General features: G+C 67.7%; 2 protein-coding genes across 7 annotated transcripts; both read right to left on the bottom strand.

The window, feature by feature from the left end:
- TMEM184A (transmembrane protein 184A) lies at positions 1–14,043 on the bottom strand. 6 transcript variants are annotated; one of them, XM_047838398.1, is made up of 10 exons: positions 11,975–14,039; positions 7,428–7,529; positions 6,302–6,502; positions 4,009–4,174; positions 3,526–3,616; positions 3,341–3,416; positions 3,168–3,259; positions 2,187–2,356; positions 1,449–1,643; positions 1–805 (listed from the first exon to the last, which is right to left on the bottom strand). In XM_047838398.1, the coding sequence occupies exons 1-10, from the start codon at positions 12,014–12,016 to the stop codon at positions 570–572; spliced, it is 1,371 nt and encodes a 456-aa protein (XP_047694354.1). In that variant the 5' UTR covers positions 12,017–14,039; the 3' UTR covers positions 1–569. The 6 variants fall into 6 exon arrangements, with proteins under 6 accessions (XP_047694354.1, XP_047694357.1, XP_047694358.1 ...); XM_047838399.1 differs by having other exon boundaries at positions 663–1,333; positions 11,975–14,043; XM_047838401.1 differs by lacking the exon at positions 7,428–7,529 and having other exon boundaries at positions 11,975–14,037.
- Positions 14,044–14,652: 609 nt separating this feature from the next.
- PSMG3 (proteasome assembly chaperone 3) lies at positions 14,653–17,179 on the bottom strand. Its single transcript, XM_047838404.1, has 3 exons — positions 17,054–17,179; positions 15,750–15,989; positions 14,653–15,162 (listed from the first exon to the last, which is right to left on the bottom strand). The coding sequence occupies exons 2-3, from the start codon at positions 15,963–15,965 to the stop codon at positions 15,010–15,012; spliced, it is 369 nt and encodes a 122-aa protein (XP_047694360.1). The 5' UTR covers positions 15,966–15,989; positions 17,054–17,179; the 3' UTR covers positions 14,653–15,009.
- Positions 17,180–17,472: the final 293 nt, after the last annotated feature.

The following is a 17,472-nucleotide window of genomic DNA, read 5'->3' on the forward strand; positions in this document are numbered from 1 at the left end:
TCACTAGAAAACGCAGGCTGTTTATGTATAAATAGGTGATGCCCCCAGGAGCCCCACACGCTTCGCGGGCTGCCCAGGGTGAAGGTTCTGTGCAGGTGGCCCTGGGCACCTCCCAGAGCCTCATCAGGCACGCCTTCCCCGGGTGGGGGCTTTTCAGGAGTCCCCAGGGCTGGAGGGGGTGCAAAGCAGCTCTGCCCAGCCCAGTCCCCTGCCCCCACCGGCCCGTAGCGCCTACAGCTCCAGTGTCCTCAGGCCGGGGCTGCCTCGCTCTCCCAGGGCCCAGAGTGAGGTCCGTCCATCCGCCCCTGCCCTGCCGGTGCCTGCCTCACGACAGCCCCATGACGGCCAGGTGAGCCCGGTGGGTTCCCGGTTCGTCAGATAAACTCAGGCGCCCTCTCCTGGGGCCACGGGCCTGCTGGCGGGAGGAAGGCTGGGAAGTGGTGCCACCGGCCTGGCACCAGGGCTCCCAGGAGGGGCTTCACCTTTGGCAAGAGGGTGAGGGGCCCTGTGCTTTCCCAGAGGCCTGGGCAGCCTGGTCCAGGCAGGTGGCCGGTGTCCCCGTGGCCCTCCTACAGGTCCTCTGCGGGGATCAGCATTCTCTTCTCCACGTTGCGACTCTTCCTGAGGCCGCCAGAGCCTCCAGCCACACTGGGGTGGGCACCAGGGCTCGGGGCCTCGTGAGTGGCCTGCTGGGTGTAGTGCTGATAGGCGGGTGAGAAGTTGTGGACGGCGTCCTGCACGATGTCCTGTGGGCTCATGGTCTCCTTGAGGCCGCTGGAGATGCTGTGCATGGGTGCCTCGGGGGCTGGGGGCAGACAGCACGTGGGTGGGGCCAGGGCGCCCTGAACCTGTTCCCCCCCACCCCCCCTGCCGCCCCCATCGGGGGCCTGGGCCCTGGGGACACGGCCCTGCCCCCACCGGCCTCGGGGCTGCCCAGGGCTGGGGTCTGGCATCCCCAGGCCCCGGGCTCGGCCAGTAGGGGGCACTTCAGGACCTCTGAATCCCAGCCTGGCTCCTCTACCCTGGGACTGTCCCAGCCGGGACTCCCCAGGGGCCACAGGGGGAAGCCGCCCAGGCTGGCTCCTGTCTTCCCTCCGGCCTACAGTGAGCCCTTCACACTTGTCACTTTAGGCTGCTGGAGCGGCCGCAGGCCATCTCTGCCGCTGAGCGTCGTTCGCTAGGGATGCCCGGGGCCCTGGGGCCCAGACGTCCAGTCCAGCCATTTCACCCCGAGCTCGGAGCCGTGCACCTCGCTGCCCCTGGGCCAGAAGCAGACGCCGCACCCGTCTAGCCTCCGATGGGGCTGTCTCCCTGTCCGTGTGGCTGACATCCCCTGGGACCGTGCAGGAGGGCGGGACAGAGATGTGGTGCGGCCAGAGGCAGGAGGAGCTGTCGGGGCCCGTCCACAGGCCCTCAGCACACCCCCACCCCCCATGGGGCCCGCGTACCTGGCGAGCTCTCCTTCTCCGCGTAGACCTGGACGGTGAAGGCGTAGCGCAGGGCGATGGAGGCAAACAGCATCTCGATGCAGATGATGAAGTTCTGGTAGCCCGCGGCCAGCGTGCCGGCCCCTACCTTGCTCCCGTCGATGACCTGGGCCTCAGGAATGACCCCACACTTCTCCAGGATGGCCAGCAGCATCCCTGGGGGGTGGTGACAGCCGCTCAGGCACCCGCCCTACACGGGCCTTGTGAGCTCAGCGGGATCTGCAGAGGGGACGAGGGTCAGGCCCTGGGACGTCCCATCCGTGTGGTCCTGTCCCACGGTGGGGGTTGGGGTGGCTGACATTCACGGGGAGGGATGCCTCCAAAGCCAAGTTCTCAGCACGGTGGCCATCTGGGCGCTCCCCAAGCGTCTGCCCTGACCTCCCTGGTCCCAGAGCTGGGGCCCGCCTGACACTTACCCCCCACCCCCGCCTCTGCAGGGTGGGGTCTGGGGGTGTCCCCAGCCTGGCCCAGGGCCTCTGCCTGTCCGTTCCATCCACCACAGGCCAGACCTACTGGACAGGGACTCGATATTTCCCCTGTGCCAGGGGCTGTGTGGCTTCTGGCTGAGGGAGCGGTAGTACTGACCTGTGCTACAACCAGAGAGACTGAGGCCAGGCCTAAGGGCACCCGGGGAACCGGGGCAGAGATGGGGTTGGGACAGGCTCTGGGCTCCAGTCCCTGCCCCAACAGCCCACCCACCCTGCCAGAAAGAGAGGAAGATGACGGCCTTGATGGTGAAGAACTTGAGGACAGGCTCGAAGGGCTGCAGGAGCTCCTTGGTGGCCAAGTAGAAAAGGAACAGGGCGTAGAGGGCCAGGCTGACAGAGACGTTGTAGACCAGGGTGATGTAGAGGTAGCCGCTGTGGATGCTGGGGCCAGAGCAGGGGTCGGGGGTCAGGGCAGGACCCTGCCCGTGCCCTCCCCACTGTCTCGGCCGAATCACTGGCCCGTGCGCTCCAGCCTGGGCACCGACAGTGACCCAGACCCGGACCTTCCCTGCGTGGCGGGTGGACGGTACCCAAGGGCAACAGCGAGGGAGCTGGGGTGCCCCCCACAGTGGTGAGGAGGTAGCCTTTCTCCCTGTGAAACCCTGTGTCCCTCTTCCTCTGTCCACCTGGGCACGGCCTGCGGGAGCGGGCCTCTACCTCGTGGACACACGGGCGGGTGTATGTGAACATGCGTGTGCATGTTGGTGTGACCTGTGGGTGTGTGTTCACGTGCACATGTCAGCGTTGTGTGTGCATAAGCATGTGAGCTGGGTCCGTGCGTGTGCACGGGCTGGCGTGGGTGTGGACACATGCGTGCAAGCTGGGTCTGTGTGTGCCTGTGCGTGTGCATGGGCTGGCGTGGGCGTGGACCTGGCACAGGGCTCCTGGTACCAGGGAGGTCCCCGGCGGCGCCCTGCGCCTGAGTGCCTTAACCCCCCCCCCCCCCCGCCTCGTTCTCCTCCGGGTGGGCCGGCTGCAGGCTGCGAGGTCCTGGGGTCCTTGGCACACGTGGGTCTGCCTGCCATGGCCTTGCCCTGGCGGGTTCCCGAGAGGAGGGCGAGGCCTGTCCGTTCGTATGGGGACTTGGCCCTGGGCTGAGCCCTCCCCCAGGCCCTGCCGGCCTCCGCCCAGCACGGTGCCCCCACCAGGCCGGGCCCGCCCCCTCCCCGCAGGCACATCGGCCTGGCCTTACTTGAAGTCCCCATCGTGGTATTTGCCGAACGCCTGCAGGACGATGGTGACCGCGGCCATGATGGGCTTCACGATGCAGAACTGCAGTGTGGCCTGGGTGGGGGAGGGGAGCGTGGGGGCGCTCAGGGCGGTGGCTGGGAGGGGAGGGCAGAGGCAGGCAAGACCCCCACTCACCTGCTTGCAGAAGCGAAGGAAGCCGATGGAGTAGGACATGCCCTGGAGGCAGCAGGTGCCGTAGATGCAGCTTGACCTGGGGTGACCAGTCCCTGAAGCAGGGCTCCGGGAGGACGCGTCCCCAGACCCACCCTGCTGCCCTGGGCGTGGAGGGACCCCCATGGGCTCCGGGGCGAGAGGCTTACCGGATGGGCTTCCCCCGAATCTCAGCCATGATGGCGCTCTCGCCCCCCAGGTACTGGAAACAGAGGCTCAGGAAGCTGTAAATGACAAAGGCTGCAGAGGGGCAGGGCAGGGTGGGCGGCAGTGAGCCTGGGCTCCCGGGGGACGCCCGGCTGCTGGAGGGCTTTCTGACCCCCTGTGTGCCCACACCCAGGACCCTCACTCAGCTTTGGGAGCCCACGCCATCCCCGGTGACCCCGGGGCGGGTGGAGCCCTCAGCGCTTCACTGAGGCAGCGATGCCCCACCCAGGGCCTGGACCCCGCCCTCGCATCCCGAATCCTGACCGTCAGGGGTCAGGCGTCAGGCGGCCGGTTCCCGCAGGGCTGGACCGGGCTGGACCGAGCCGTTCCCCGCCCCCTAGGGTGGGGTTCCCGGCCCCGGAGGGTGGGGTTCCGGAGCCGGCTCTGCGTCCCTCGGGCCCTCCCCGGAGCCAGGGGGCGCTCACCTTCATAGCAGTCACGCACCGAGGCGAAGTAGACGTAGTGCTGGTGGCCCCCCAGGAGGAGGAGGCTGAGCCAGGAGTCGAAGGCGTAGATGGGCACGATGAAGAGCAGGCGAATGATGTAGCGCTGCTCGTTGGGGACCGTGTAGGAGCGCAGGTGCAGGTAGATCTGGGCGGACAGAGCCAGGGAGGCGTGGGCGCGACGGGCCAGAGGGGCGGTGGGAGGCAGCAGCGAGGACTTCGCCGGGCGCGGCAGCCCCTTCTTAGCGGACACGCGCACGCACGCACGCACGCACTCGTGTGTTCACTCGTCCAAGGAGAATTTCCCTGGGGGAGGGGCCGCCCGTGGCCCCTGGGCGGGCAGTTTGGCATTTCAGCGTGGCGGGCCGTCGCCGGGGCCGGTGCCCTGACCCGTTTCCGGGATTTGTCCCTCGGAGCGGATACGCGGCCGAGGGGCCAGGCTGCCCGAGAGGAGCCCCACACAGCCAGCGGAGGGGGCGTCCTGAGATGCCCACGCGGGGACGTGCTCCAGCAGGTGCCGAGTAAACACCAGAAGACAAACCAAGGACGGCCCCGCACGCCTTGGAAACGCAGGGCAGACCCAAAAGGAAAGATCCCTGTCTTTCCGCGACGGTAGGAAGATACAGGTGACCACTGTTTATCGATAAACCTTTCCTGATTTTCCACGTCGTCTGTGAGGACGTGAAAAACCAGTGACAGGGTCTTCACGAGGAAGATGCACCAGGGAGCTGGGTATACAGGGCTGGCTGTGGTCCCACAGCACCTCTGGAAGGCTTCCCGGAGGAGGTGCCGTTCAGTGCCAGGCGGAGAGAGGGCAGTTGACGGGGAGGCTGTGTGTGGAGCCCCATGCGGACCCCACAGGGAGTGGCGGGGGCGGGGGACAGGTTCCTTATCAGTCCCTCAGTCCCAGCTGGCGCAGTGGGAGGGGCCCGGCATGACCAGCCAGTAGGAGACGGGGATTCTGCCCGGTGCTGGCGCTGCCCGGCTGGGTGGCCTTGGCAAGTACTCCCTGTGTTCTCCGGCCTTGCCTTCCCGTCTTTAAAGCGAGAGGCTGAGTCTCCCTCTGTCCTTCTGGGCTCTGGAAGGGCAGAGTCTAGCTGCCCTTGAGCTACAGGGGCCTGGCAGTGTGGGCGGGGACGGGAGCTGTGTTCCATGGTGGGGAGGGGGGGTCCCTGACTGCCCTGTCTAGGCGGTGGGGACCCAGGAAGCGCGCGCGCGCGCACACACACACACACACACACACACACACAGTCGCCAGCGCTGCAGGTTAGGGTTACACAGACGGGGAAGCCGAGACCCGGACACCCGGACCCAGGACTCTGCTGCTCTCTGCTCTATAAATCACAGCCTCCCCAAGACCCAGCACCGTTCCTCCACCGAGGAGTAGGCACCACCCGCCTGTGCGGTCTACCTGTCCAGGGGCGGTGCAAACACTGCCTCCTCCAGGCTGTCCTCCCTGATGGCCCCTGCCGCTCTCAGCTGCACTGTGCTCCACTGGCCCCCATCACACCCTTGTGTCTGCCATGTATTGTGATTTGAGGCCACACAGCAGGCAGCTCTCATCGAGATGGGAGTCTGCTCACCCCTCCGTGCCTTGGAGGCCTCTGGGCCACCCACCCCCCTGCCTGCTGGCCCGGAGCCCCCGCCAGTTGTTTCCTCCCCCAATGCCGGCTGCACTCCCCTGCAGGCCAGCTCTGCTCTCGGCACTGCCCCCCCTCACCCCCCCCCCCCCCGCCGCCTTCTCTGGCTCCCACACCCCCCAGGCTGAAAGCCAAACTCCGCTCTTGTGCGTCCTGAGTGCCCTCTGCCCAGACGGCCGGCTCCCTGGCCTCCCACCTCGCTGTCACCCCGGTGCCTCCCCGAATGTCCGTTCTCCACTGCCCGGCCCCTGCGCTCAGGCCCAAGACCTGCTGCCCGCGCCCGCTCTTCCTCGCTGCTGGGCGCGGCCATCCCCCCTCTGGGGGGCTGCCCCGTCTGCCGGGGTTTGTCACCGCCTGGGGCCGGGGGCTCCTCTGCTTCCCTGAATCTGAGGGGGCGGCCCCCCCGACGCCCTGTCCTCCCAGCCCAGCTCTGTCCCTGGCACAGACCTCCCATCCCTGGCTCCCACATGCCACGTTCTGGACAAGGCCCCCTCCCCTGCCCCTGTGCCCTGGCCTGCTGCCGCCTCTGATGTCTGCCCCAAGCTCATGGCTGGAGGTCCCAGATGCCAGCAGGGCCAGCCAGGACCATGTCCCACGGAGAGCGGGGACCCGGAGACGCAGAGGGGAGGGTTTACCTGGTGGCAGGTGAGCACCAGGGCGGTCCACACAAAGACCCCCGAGATGCCGCGGGCCAACGCGGTGGTGAGGAAGAGCCGGGAGGCGCCCTGGGAGCTGTTCCCCATGCGGTCCATCTGTGGCCCGGCGGGCACGGTGGGCACAGCCGGCCCGGGGCTGGGCCGTGGCCATGTTCCCAGGAGCCCCGAGGCGTTAGTCATCTGCAGAGGTGAGAGAGGATGCAGGGAGGAGTGAGGGCAAAGGTGCACCCAGGCGGCTGGGAGCAGCCCCGGAGCAGCCCGGGGAGGAGGGAGCGGGGGCAGGGAGGGGGCAGCCGTCGCTGCAGGCGGAGCCGGAGTCTGACCGGCTGGCCCGCTCCCCTGACCCCGGGCAGCCCTGGGCAGCTCCGTGCGCAGGAACTCGGCTCCAAGGCCTGGGCCCGGGACGCCCTCCTTCCCTGGGGTGGTGCCCGCCTCCACTGCTCGGGTTTGCGGGGACCCCACACGTTAGGGGCCGGAGGTGTCTGGGAAAGTGGGGGAGCCCCCGTTGCCCTGGCTCCCCGGGGTGGAGTCGGACAGCACTGCCCGCGGCAGCCGATGGGGAGTTCGGCCCGGCACCCACCGGCTCCCCGGAACCTGCCGGACTGTCGGGGTGCCAGCTTTGCTGCGGGGCCATTCTCTGCCCCGAGCCCGCTCGCCGGCCCCGGATGCCAGTTCTCTAGCTGCTTGCCGGCCACCTGGGGCACCGGGCACCTCCCCCTCTCCCACCCAGGCCTTCCCTGGCCTCTCCCCCTCCCTCCGGCCCCACCGTAGCGACCCAGCGCCTACCTCTCAGGCAGGAAGCTCAGGCCCGGCCCTGGGAGGCCCGGCCTCCAGGGAAGCCTGGCTGGTCATTTGTGTGGCCACGTGGCCCTGGTGGCAGCCCCACGGGGGTGGGGAAGGGCTGCTATCTGGAGGCCCTATCGGGCTTGGGGAGGGGCGGCCACAGCCTCCTCTCCAGGGTAGCCCACCTGAGCTGCCGCCTGCAGGGAGGGGCCCAGCAGGAGTGGGAGGAGCTGAGGCCTGTCCCCTCCCCCCGCGGTTGACATTCTATCTTGGCCGCTGGCAGCTGGCTCCCAGGATCCTACAGGGCGCCAGGTGCCCTCACCTGCCTGTGCCAGCCGGTCAGGTGGCTCCTGCCTGGGCCCCAGGCGGCCAGGAGGGGTCTCGGTGGGTGGGGTGGGCGTGGGCTGCGTGGGGCCACGGGTTTCTGTGTGGGGCGATGACAAAGTTGTGGACTGAGGTAGGCAGGCCGCTGCACTAAATGCGGTGAAACTGTTTGCTTCAAGGATGGGTGAATTTGCGTTGTGAGAATCTCACCCTGTCCCCCACAGGTATGCTGGAAACACTCCAGGGTGGAGGGGTGGAGGGGGACAGACAGGTCACTGGGCTCACTGGGGGGCCTGGCTTCTGCTGCCCTGGGCTCAACCCTGAGCCCAGAGGCCCTCTGGGGAACGGCTGTCTCTGCTGTGTCTCTGGAGGGGGCGTCGGGGTCGGGGCCATACTCTAGTCGCAGATGTGTTCATGCTGCGGCCGTGGGTACCAGGACCAAGTGCCTGCTCTGTGCCCGTGATGGGGACACCCCGTCCGTGTCCTCTGTGCCACCTAACGCTCCCCGCAGACCTGGGCGATGGGGTCAAGGGCTGAATTGTTGGAACTTTCGTTCCCTTTTAGATATGGGGGTGGGGGGGCTCAGAGAGGTTCATCTGCGTGTCTGCAGCCCCACCCCTGCACACACCAGCCCCGGGGGAGCCCCCCGAGGACAGGCCTTGCCTGAGTCTGCCCCCCACTCTGCATCACCCCCAGCGGGCCTCCTCTGAGCACTGCCTGGAGCCTTCCACACCGACCTTTCTCCCAGCCGTCCCCTCGTCCCGCAGGCTTGCATGTCACCCACTCGGTCCTGTCCCCTCTTCAAATCCCACTTCTGTCCACCTGTTGGCTTTGTGCTGCCCCCCACCCCCTGCACAGGGGCTGCCGTGCCCATCCCCGGACGTGGGGGGTGGGCAGTCTGGTGTGCCCTGATCCCTCGATGCCAGCTCCCAGCCGGTGCCCCGGGACCCGCAGGAGCGTCCATCGGTGTGTGCAGGGTGGTGCTGCCGGCCGTGGACGTGGCTGTCATCTTTATGGGGCAATTCTGGAGGTAGCACCCATCGTCGCCCCTGGTGACAATAGCTTGGGGACCCTCGAGGGAGAAGACTCAGCTTCTGGGACATGGACGGCGCTGGCAGGGGCCTGGGGAACCCACTCGGGCTGCAGGCGGGGAAACAGGCCTACATCCTTCCCAGGCTGCTGCTGGAGTGACTGGGAATGCAGCAGGGGCACTGTGGTTAGATGTCAGAAGGACTTCCTAGCTGGAGTCAGCAGGCCCAGGCCTCTGGGAGGGCACTGAAGGGCCTGGCTTTGAGGAGGCTCGAGGCCTGGACCCTGGACCCAGATGGAGGGACTTTCCAAGCGCCGCCTTCTCAAAGGCAGAAACACTGTGGGGCACAGCGGCAGGTGGGGGCAAGGCATCCGGGATCCTCTTCTGCCCAAGGCCACCCCTGCTCTGACGGCGGAGGCCAGGTCTGCCCTCAAGTTTTCTTGTTCAGCCACTGCCTCCAGGAAGGCCTCCAGGGGTCCCCACTCCAGGGCCTCCTGCACACTCTGGGAAATGGCTGTGCTCAGGGGCCTTCCTACCAGCGCCAGCCATGCGTGCCCTTTAGAAGCCTGGGACCCTGCGAGGTGGGGGCCATCCCCTCCCCTCCTTCTCTGGGTCCTGACCTGTCGCTCAGGGGGAAGCCCCGGCCCTTGGGGCCTTGTTCTGCCTATGCCCTGGGCGGTCACCTTAGCAGAGACCTTCACCCCCCTGGGCCTTTGCTTCTCATCTGTGCGGACGAGTCTGAGTTCTCCCGCCGCTCCTTGGGGTACCGCCTGTCACTGGGGGCCTGGGCCTCGGCCTGCTCTCCCCCTCGGCCTGCTCTCAGTTCAGGGAAAGGGTCCGGCCCCAGGGCTCTCCCTGGAGAGAAGGAGCCTGGGTGGGTGGGGCATGGGAGGGCGGCAGGGGAAGGAGCCGGGTGGGGGCTGGGGTTCGGCCCTGGGGGCGTGGAGGCCAGGACGGCTGATTCCTCAGCCGCCTGGCTGCCCGTGGGGCTGTTTGAATGTGGCCTCACCCCTGGCCACGGGTGTCACGGTCCACGCACACTCAGGAGAGGTGGCGGGCCGGCCCGGCCTGATTTCCCTGCCTGGGGCTGGACGCTGACCGAGCCCGTCACAGGACGGACCTGCCTGCCCAGATCCGGGCGGCCAGGGCCTCTGACCCCTGTCTACAGTGACCAGGTGCCTGGACTCCCGGCAGGTCCTGGCTGGGCTGTGGGGCGGCTGAGACCTGGGAGCCCTCATCCCCACACCTGCCCTTCACCGCTGATGACCCACGGCCCGTGTCTCCTTGGCCTTCCTGCTGGCCCTGGACCTCCTTCCTCACCTGCCCTGCCAGGCCAGCCCCCTTCTCAGACGGGCCGCCACCTGGGGACATCACTGAAGGCTCGCAGCCCCTTCCCTGCCCCCCACCCCCACCCCTGGGCAGGCAGAGGCAGGGCTGGGGCACGGCGGTGGGGGCATCGAGACACCTCGCTCCCCCCAGGCCGGCCCCATCGGAGTGCTCTGACTCTCCCGGGGGCCCTCCCTGCCTGGCGCCTGGGGAGTGGCAGACAGGGTTTGCCATGAGCTTTTTTCTCTCGCTCATTCCGGGCCCCCTTACATGCTTGGGTGAGCAGGGAGGCTCCAGGATGCTGGCTCCTGACCTGGGCCAGGGCCCTGGGTCAGACGCACCGGGGTGGGACCCTGATGCGCCACTCTCTGTGTCCGTGACCTTGGGCAGACCCTGGTTCTCTCTGAACCTCGGTTCCCTCTGTGTTTGGAGCCCCCGCATGCCCCGGGCTCCCTGCCTCCTGTTTCTCTTGGAGGTGGCCACAGGCCGCTGGAGCCCAAGACAGCCCAAGACGGCCGCCTCAGTCCTGCTGTCCTGGCAGCCAGGTCGTCTGCGTAGGCTTCTCTCGTCATCTGGGCCAATCAGCCCCGGGGGACCCCAGCGTGGGATCTGGGGGCCTCCCTCCCTTCCTCTGGGGCTCCCCCGTCCTTCCTGCGCATTCCCGGGCGGCCCCCTCCTCTGTGCCGCCTCCGTCCCCAGAGAGAAGCCGTGTGTGCCCAGGGCCTGCCTGTACCTGCCTGTTGCCCCAGAGGTAGCTGGCTGTCCTGGGTGTGTACCTGGAGGCCCTCCTCCGTCTCTATGCGGGGCTGGGGTGGGGTGCTGGCCTGAGGACCCTTTCTGGCTACGAGGTGGCATCCTGGGGCCTGCCCTGGCCCTGTCCTCTTGAGGGGAGAAGGAGTGGGGCACAGACGCTGGGACTCCCAGAATTTCAAGGGGTGGGCGTTTTTCTCTGAGAGCCCCTGCCCCACTGGAGTGAATGGGACCCCGGCCTGGACCCCTCACCCCTCCCATGAACTGGGGCTCACAGCTCACCTCCATGGCGGCTCCTTCGGCTGTCCGGCCGGGCCCCTCGAGCAGCTCGGCGGCGGGGCCCCAGGCCGGGGAGGGGTGGCCGGGATGTCCAGCCCCACGGTGAGGCCTCCGGACCTCCGCGGTTCCTCCTCACGGCAGCCAGGGTCGGTCTGAGACGCTGTTGCTTCTGGGGAAGTCCTGGCCTTTCCCTGGACCCAGAAAACTCCTCCTTGCTGCCTGCCCACCTTGCCGGACCGGCCCTGCCTGCTGGGATGCCGCCCCGGAGCCACACCCTCTGCCCTGCCCTGCCACCGTCCAGCGGGGGCCACAAGCTGGCCTCAGGGTCCCTGCCATCTGGGTGTGGATCTCGTCGGGACCACTGACCCCCGTGGCTGCATCGCTAGTCTGTGTGGGCGGGAGTCTGACGCCCACCTCCTCTGGTGCAGTGAGGGTTAAATGGGGCGATGCTGTGGCCCCTGTCCCACTGGCTTCACCTGCACAGCCCTGAGCCTTGGTCTTCCCGGCTGCGAAGGGGGCTCAGGGGTCCGTGTGCTCCCAGGTCGTGTGCGGGTTGAGCGTGGGGCCTGCACAGCCCGGGAGCCGGCGCGGCCTGGGACTTCCTGTGGTTTCTCAGAGACCTCTGTTTCTCTCAGTGTCTCTCTCCCTCCCCTCCTTCCAGCTGCCTCCCTACTTTGGCCCGCCAGATCGCAAGGCCCAGGAACCGAGGTGGCCCGCGGGGTCCCCACCTGCCTTCACAACGGGTGGGCTCCTGTCCCTGAGCAGCCCAGCGCAGGGGTCCCAGCGCGCCTCCTCCAGAGACGTGGACCCCTAAGACTATCGGCCGCCGGCTCTCTGGCCTCTGGCCTGGGCTTCCTGGGGCCCACGGAGACACGGTCCCCATCAAAATGTCCCCAGACGTGGGCTTCCTCCCGAAAGCCCCCCCCCCCCCGCACCCTGTCCCCGGGGCTTCGGGGCCTCCCATCCTGTCACAGACCTCAGGGATTGATGCGTCCTCGCTTCCCACGAGCCAGTCCTCACCCCCCGCGACCGCGTCTGAGTGCTTCCTGTTGGGACGTGCACTAGCAGACCGCGGCGCAGAGCGCCTCCCTGCCGTCGTCCCCTGGGCACTCAGGGCCCTCGGATTTCACTCATCCATGGGCATCGTCTTGGCCACTTACCCGCGTGCCCCCCTCCTGGTTTCCAACTTCACTGCAGGGCATTAACGGAAGAGCCGGTCCCGCGAGCAGCGTCTGATGCCCCCGGTTAGTTGTCCTACCTGGTTTAGGGGGGACCGGGGCTCTGTCAAAGCCCTGGATAAGCAGCTCGGGGTGACAGCAGACAGCGGCTGCCCTCCCTGGCTTCTCTTGACCCCCAAGGGCACCTGCCGGCCCTTGGCTCGGAGCTGGATCCACGCCCCCACGTCCTCTAAGGAACTGGGGGGCATGCGAGGGAGGGGCCCGGGGGTCTCCACGTGCAGCTCAGTGGCGCTGGGCCGGCCAGATCGCGCCCTGTCGACCAAGGGCACGGCCTTGACAAAGGAGCCTCGTCTGGCAGTCTGGGCTGCAGGGGCTGGCAAACTGGCCCGAAACAAAGATCATGATTCACGCTGGGCCACAAATCACTGCAAGGCCGAACTGCAGTCTGACCGCTGGCTAAGCGCCACCCGCGTCCACGTCCGCGGAGCACACAGCCCCGCCTGCGGAAACCGAGGCTTCGCGGTCTCTGTCGAGTGCGTCCCTCTCCCCCAGAATCGTCGCAGCCGGGAGGGCGCGGCCGCGGCAAAGGGCAGAGTCCCGTGCCTGCATTTGCACGGCAGGGCGGCTTCCGGGCCGGGAGCCTCGAGTGTCGGTCTGTGTTTTACGAGCTTCGGGCCGCTGTCGATGACTTGAGGAAGGTGCTGGGGGCCTGGTTTCCATTACACGTCCACCGTCCAGGTGGGCGGCCGAGGGCCGGCCCCGCCCCGTGTCCCCAGCCCGCGTCCGCCAGCGCGCCCCTGCCTCTTCTCAGGGCGGCCACGTGACTCCGCCTCGGTTTCCCCCTCTGGCACACGTGGGTGACCAGGGTGGCCACCTCCCTCCAGTCTGAGTGAGGGCCGAGAAGGGTGGGCCCCAGAGCCTGGCCACGGTGCCAAGCAGCACGTGTGTGAGTCCTAGTTGCTGTGCATTTAGGGACCAAACAGAAAGCCAGAGGCTGCGGATCCGAAACCCAGGCTCAGACGGGACCCTACCCAAGCCTCAGGTCCCCTGCTTGTTACACAGGAGAAGTCATGACTGCACAGGGCAGACGCTGGTCCGAAGTGTTGACCTGAGGACACCAGGCCTCTGCTCCTGCTCTGGGGGGGCTGCCTCTCCGGGGGCCAGCTCCTCCCCTCCCACCTAAGGTCTCCCGTGCCCGCCCCCCGGGCTTCCTCGCTCTGGCCATGACATTACTGCCCACCCGTCAGGACACACGAGTCACCTTGGGGGTCCTCGTATGTGTGGAGATCCCTTCCCTTCTCCGGTCGGCTCCTGTGTCCTTAGAACCTGTGCCGGTCCCGGTCCCCCAAGCGGCCCACCAAGTGCGGTTTGGTGTGCAGGATCTTACCGGGGAAGGCCAGGGTGGGAGCGGTCAGGCTGGGGACACGGCTGCCCGAGACCAAGGGGGGGCGAAGCCGGCCACAAAGGAGTCCCGTGTCTCCCAGGGATGGGCCTGCCTCAGTTCCCCACCGTGTCCCTGACAGGTGCAGGCACCAGGAGGGGGCGGCGGGACCTTGGTCACTCAGGCTCCCCGTAGCAGCAGGTGAGTGAAGCGCCTTCCCCGTTTAGGAGTCGGTGCCGCCTCCAGGAAGTCTGGTTGGATTCCCTCGGCCAGTCTGTGCCCAGCACGGGCAGCGTCTGCCGAGGAAAAGAGCCCTCGAGGTTTCCCTCTGCCCCACCCTCGGCAAGCTCACGCTGGTCCGGAGGCTTCGGCCCCGTCTTTCCACTGCCCGCCCTGGAGGGTTTCTCAGGTTAAGACTCTCTGTTTCAGAACCGCCCCCCCAGCCCAGAAGGCCATCCTGGGCGCACGGGGATCCCCGCTGGTTTCTGCCTGCAGATCCTGAGCCCCCGCTCGCTCTCCCGCGGGCTTCTAGCTTGTGGGACAGACTCACGTGGTAGAACATCTAGCCTGCCAGCTTCTGGTGTGGCCAGTGACGTGCCCTTGTGGCCGGAGGGGGACAAGGGGAGCCCCGCGGGTCCCAGGCTGCCCTCCTGGAGGCCCAGCCGCACAAAGGCCCAACCCCGTAGCTCCGCCCGCCTGTGGAGGTGTTTCCTGGGATGATTTCCAAAAGGCAAACCCGCCTGACTCAAGGCCCGAGGCCTCAGAGGCCTCAGCATTCAGCACCAGAGGCCCCTGCCATCGGCCCCCTCCCCACCCTCGGGCTCTGCCAGCCCCAACGCCCTGGGGCCCGGGCTCAGCCGTGCCGTCCCACGCCGGACTTCTGTTTCCTGGCCTTTGCGCGCCCTTCCCCCAGCATTCAGGATTCCCTCCCTGGGCGCTCAGCGGGCCCACGGCCCTACCGTGGCTGGCCCCAGGCCCGCGGGGCGACATGAACAGCTCCCCGGCTCCTGAGGCTGGGGTCTGTGCCCCACACCCTCGCAGCGACTGCCGCCCAGCAGGACCGTGGGGAGTGTTCGCGGAAGGGAAGTTAACGGCTGCCCAGCAACGCGAACGCGCTCGGCGAAGTCAGAGGAAGAGGAGTGGGGTGAGCGTGTGCAGAGCGTGAAGTACACTGTGTTTCCTGCCGCACGAGGCTTCCTCCCGCCGGGCGCACCCGGAACGGAACTCGCGCCCTGTGACTGAAACTTCTCAGTCCTGCTAAGAAGGATGGTGAAGTCACTTAGGGTACGCGTTTATTTTTATTAGAAACAGCCGTCCTCCAACAGTTGCCCCCGCGTGTGGAGGACCAGGACTCTTACCTGATGACTCCTCTTTGGCCTCTCAAATAAATGCCACTACCCGGACCCTGCTGAGAACCATTCACAAGCCCCCCAAGACACATTGCATGGCTGTGCTCCCACCGGACTGCGGGTAACTCAGTGACCCAACCAACCAAGAGTACGCCTGAGGTGTGCGTATTTCTTCCGGCTCCGGGGACCCAGGCCAGACAGTTCCTCCTGCGGACCGGCCAGGGGAGGGCCTTCAAATCGAGAGGGTGTCGGGGTCTCCCTTTGGCCGCGCCGAGGAGCGGGCGTGGTCACCACACCTGGCAGGCCTGGATCACCTCCTTCAGGGCCTTCAGCCCCTCCACACTCCTGTCCTTCATGGCCATGGCCAGGAGCACCGCTCTGTTTCCCGCTTCTTGAGACACAAACGTCACCAGGTTCTTTGCAAAGACGTGGATGAGAGGCTGGTGAAGGAACGACAGAAACCATCTGAACCGCGAGTCTCTTTTCCCGTAGGATCCCACCTGGCTTCTACACCAGCCTCGGACCCCCACCCGGTAAGTGTGATGCGGCAGCAGTTCAGGGTTCAAGGAGGCTCCAGAACATTCCGGTCCTACACAAAATGCTAAACACGCACCATTATACTTATTTTCTCGGTGCCTTCTGATGCCCGGGTCCCTGCTGGCTGTCTCTAATCTAGGACTCCCAAAAGACGAGTGTGCCGGGCTAGGGGGCGGGGGTCTGTCCAATCTGCCAGGCCATCTTTCAGACCGAACAGGGACAGCCACTCGCTCCTCCAGGCCGCGGTGACAGGGTCAAGATGAAGGCGAGGCACCCGCACTACAAAATCAGTGTCTCTGCTTGTCTGCTGGATAAAGTCCCGACGGGCTGGGAAAGGCAGCCACCAAGCACGGGCACCAGGAAAGGCTGTCGCTGCTGGGGGGAAGGGGGGCAAGGGGGACTTGCCTACTGGCCAAACGGAGCCCCAGACGCGGTCCTTGCTCCCCCACCCCCCGCGCCCAGCGTGGGGACCCCTTCCCGGCCACTATACCTCGTCCTGCCCCAGAAGGACTCTAGTGGTGAGCACCGGCTTGCCGATGTCACCGGCCACGTCGCTGGGTTCCAGGGAGACCAGGGTGCCCATCTTCCCGAACTGGGTCACCAGCACCAGGATGTGACTGCTGAAGGCCGTGCACACCACCTGGGTGGGGACCCCGCACACCACTTCCGTCCTCTGTCGGGACATCAGCAGAGGTTTGCCTTCCATGGCGGGGTCTCCTCCGGGGCACTTCTGCGTTCGAACGGATAAGGGAATCAGACCGCGTCCCCGCGGCGCGCCGACGGCCGCGCGCACGCGCCCTGGCAGGTGAGGGTCCGCGCGGCCACCGGCTTCCCCTGGAGCCGGGGCGCCGCCCGCAGACGCACACGGGCAGGCGGCGGGCGAGGACCGGCGCCGCTCCCGGGCTCGAGCAGGGGACCGCGCTCCCGCCGACCCGTCCCACACGCCGTGCCGCCCGCGCTCACCGCGCCGCGCCCGGAAGTGACGCCCGCGGGCGACTGGGGGGGGGGGAGGGGGCGGTGGCCACCCGCTCGCCCCCGCGCCCCCGCCGGAAGTGCGGCTGCGGGCTTCCGGTCCCGCGCGGGCCTCCCTGCGGGTCCCGGAGCCGCCGGGTTCCGCGCTGCCGAGAGGGGCCGCGTGTTCGAGGCAGGGGGCTGCGGCCCGCGGGGCTCCGGCTGCGCGTCCTCGGCCGTCCCGGGGGAGCCCTGCGGCTCGGCGGTCGGGGCTCGCCTGGCTGTGGGCTGCGGGACCCGCGTGGCGGCCGGGGACGGGGCGGGGGGAGGGCTGTGGGAGAGGAGCCGACGCCGAGAGCGGGCCGTCAGGGCCCCGAGTGTGGCCCGCGGGCGTCCCAGTCCCGAGCCGGGGCGTCCTGCTGACCCTGGCCGGGCGGGGCGGCGCGGAGGCCCCTCGGCGAGGCCCGGGTCAGGGTGGGCGCGCCGCGGAGGCGGTCGGTGGGGTTCGGGGCGGTCTGTGGGGGCGAGGGGGGGGGGTCGGCGGGGTCGGGAGGGTGTTCAGCGGCGGGGGGGGGGGGGCGGCGTTCAGCGGGGACGGTCTCCGGGGATGGAGCGGACCCTCCACCCCACTCTCAGGGGGTCCCCAGCCCTCCGGGGATGCTGGCGGCCTATCAGAGGCCCATCTGCCCCCCACTCCCCTAGGCCAGCCTCCATGAGGCCGCAGTGGGTGCCGGGCATTGTGCTAAGTGCTGCCTGTGCAGTAACTCCGGGGTCTTAGCGCCACGTGGTAGAGCGCTCTCATCCCTGTCGCCTAAGCGGGCTGTTCTGGTTCGGGGAACTTACCCGAGGCCGCGGTCGGAGAGCTGTACGGCCTGGATCACCCTTGAGTACTGGTCTCAGGGCTCGAATGCCCGGGTATAGGGGAAGAGGAGGGACCAATGTGGCCCCTGTGGCCCGATGAATTCTGGCCCCTCCCCAGGATCTCTGAGAGCACCACCCCCCCCCCCCCCCCCCCCCCGCCACTCCTCTTTTTCCCCAAGCTGGAAGTTTTCTTGGCAGGGTGGGGGAGTCGCGCACTGATCGCTACTGCAGTGATTCGATTAGAGCCTCGAGACTTTTTCTCAGGGGACTAACGTGTCTTCAGAACCCCATACTCACTGTCCAGTGCCCTGCCGGCGGGGTCAGGGAGCGTGTCCCCTCCGTCTAGTGGGCCCACGTCACTGAGTCCCCTAGGAAATGTCAGCATCCCTAATCTTTCCCTT

The sequence above is a fragment of the Prionailurus viverrinus genome, chromosome E3 (assembly GCF_022837055.1).
Source record: "Prionailurus viverrinus isolate Anna chromosome E3, UM_Priviv_1.0, whole genome shotgun sequence".
Taxonomy (NCBI): domain Eukaryota; kingdom Metazoa; phylum Chordata; class Mammalia; order Carnivora; family Felidae; genus Prionailurus; species Prionailurus viverrinus.

Bases quoted from the DNA above. Each gene is read 5' to 3' on its own strand.
- PSMG3 (XM_047838404.1), bottom strand. From the start codon at position 15,965: ATGGAAGGCAAACCTCTGCTGATGTCCCGACAGAGGACGGAAGTGGTG. The intron at 15,163-15,749 runs GTATAGTGGCCG...TTCCTTCACCAG, and splicing joins TCCTTCTGGGGCAGGACGAG to CCTCTCATCCACGTCTTTGC.
- TMEM184A (XM_047838398.1), bottom strand. From the start codon at position 12,016: ATGCCCTGCAGTGAAGTTGGAAACCAGGAGGGGGGCACGCGG. The intron at 4,175-6,301 runs GTAAACCCTCCC...CTGTCCGCCCAG, and splicing joins TGGTGCTCACCTGCCACCAG to ATCTACCTGCACCTGCGCTC. The intron at 3,260-3,340 runs GTGAGTGGGGGT...TCCCCCACCCAG, and splicing joins TCCTTCGCTTCTGCAAGCAG to GCCACACTGCAGTTCTGCAT.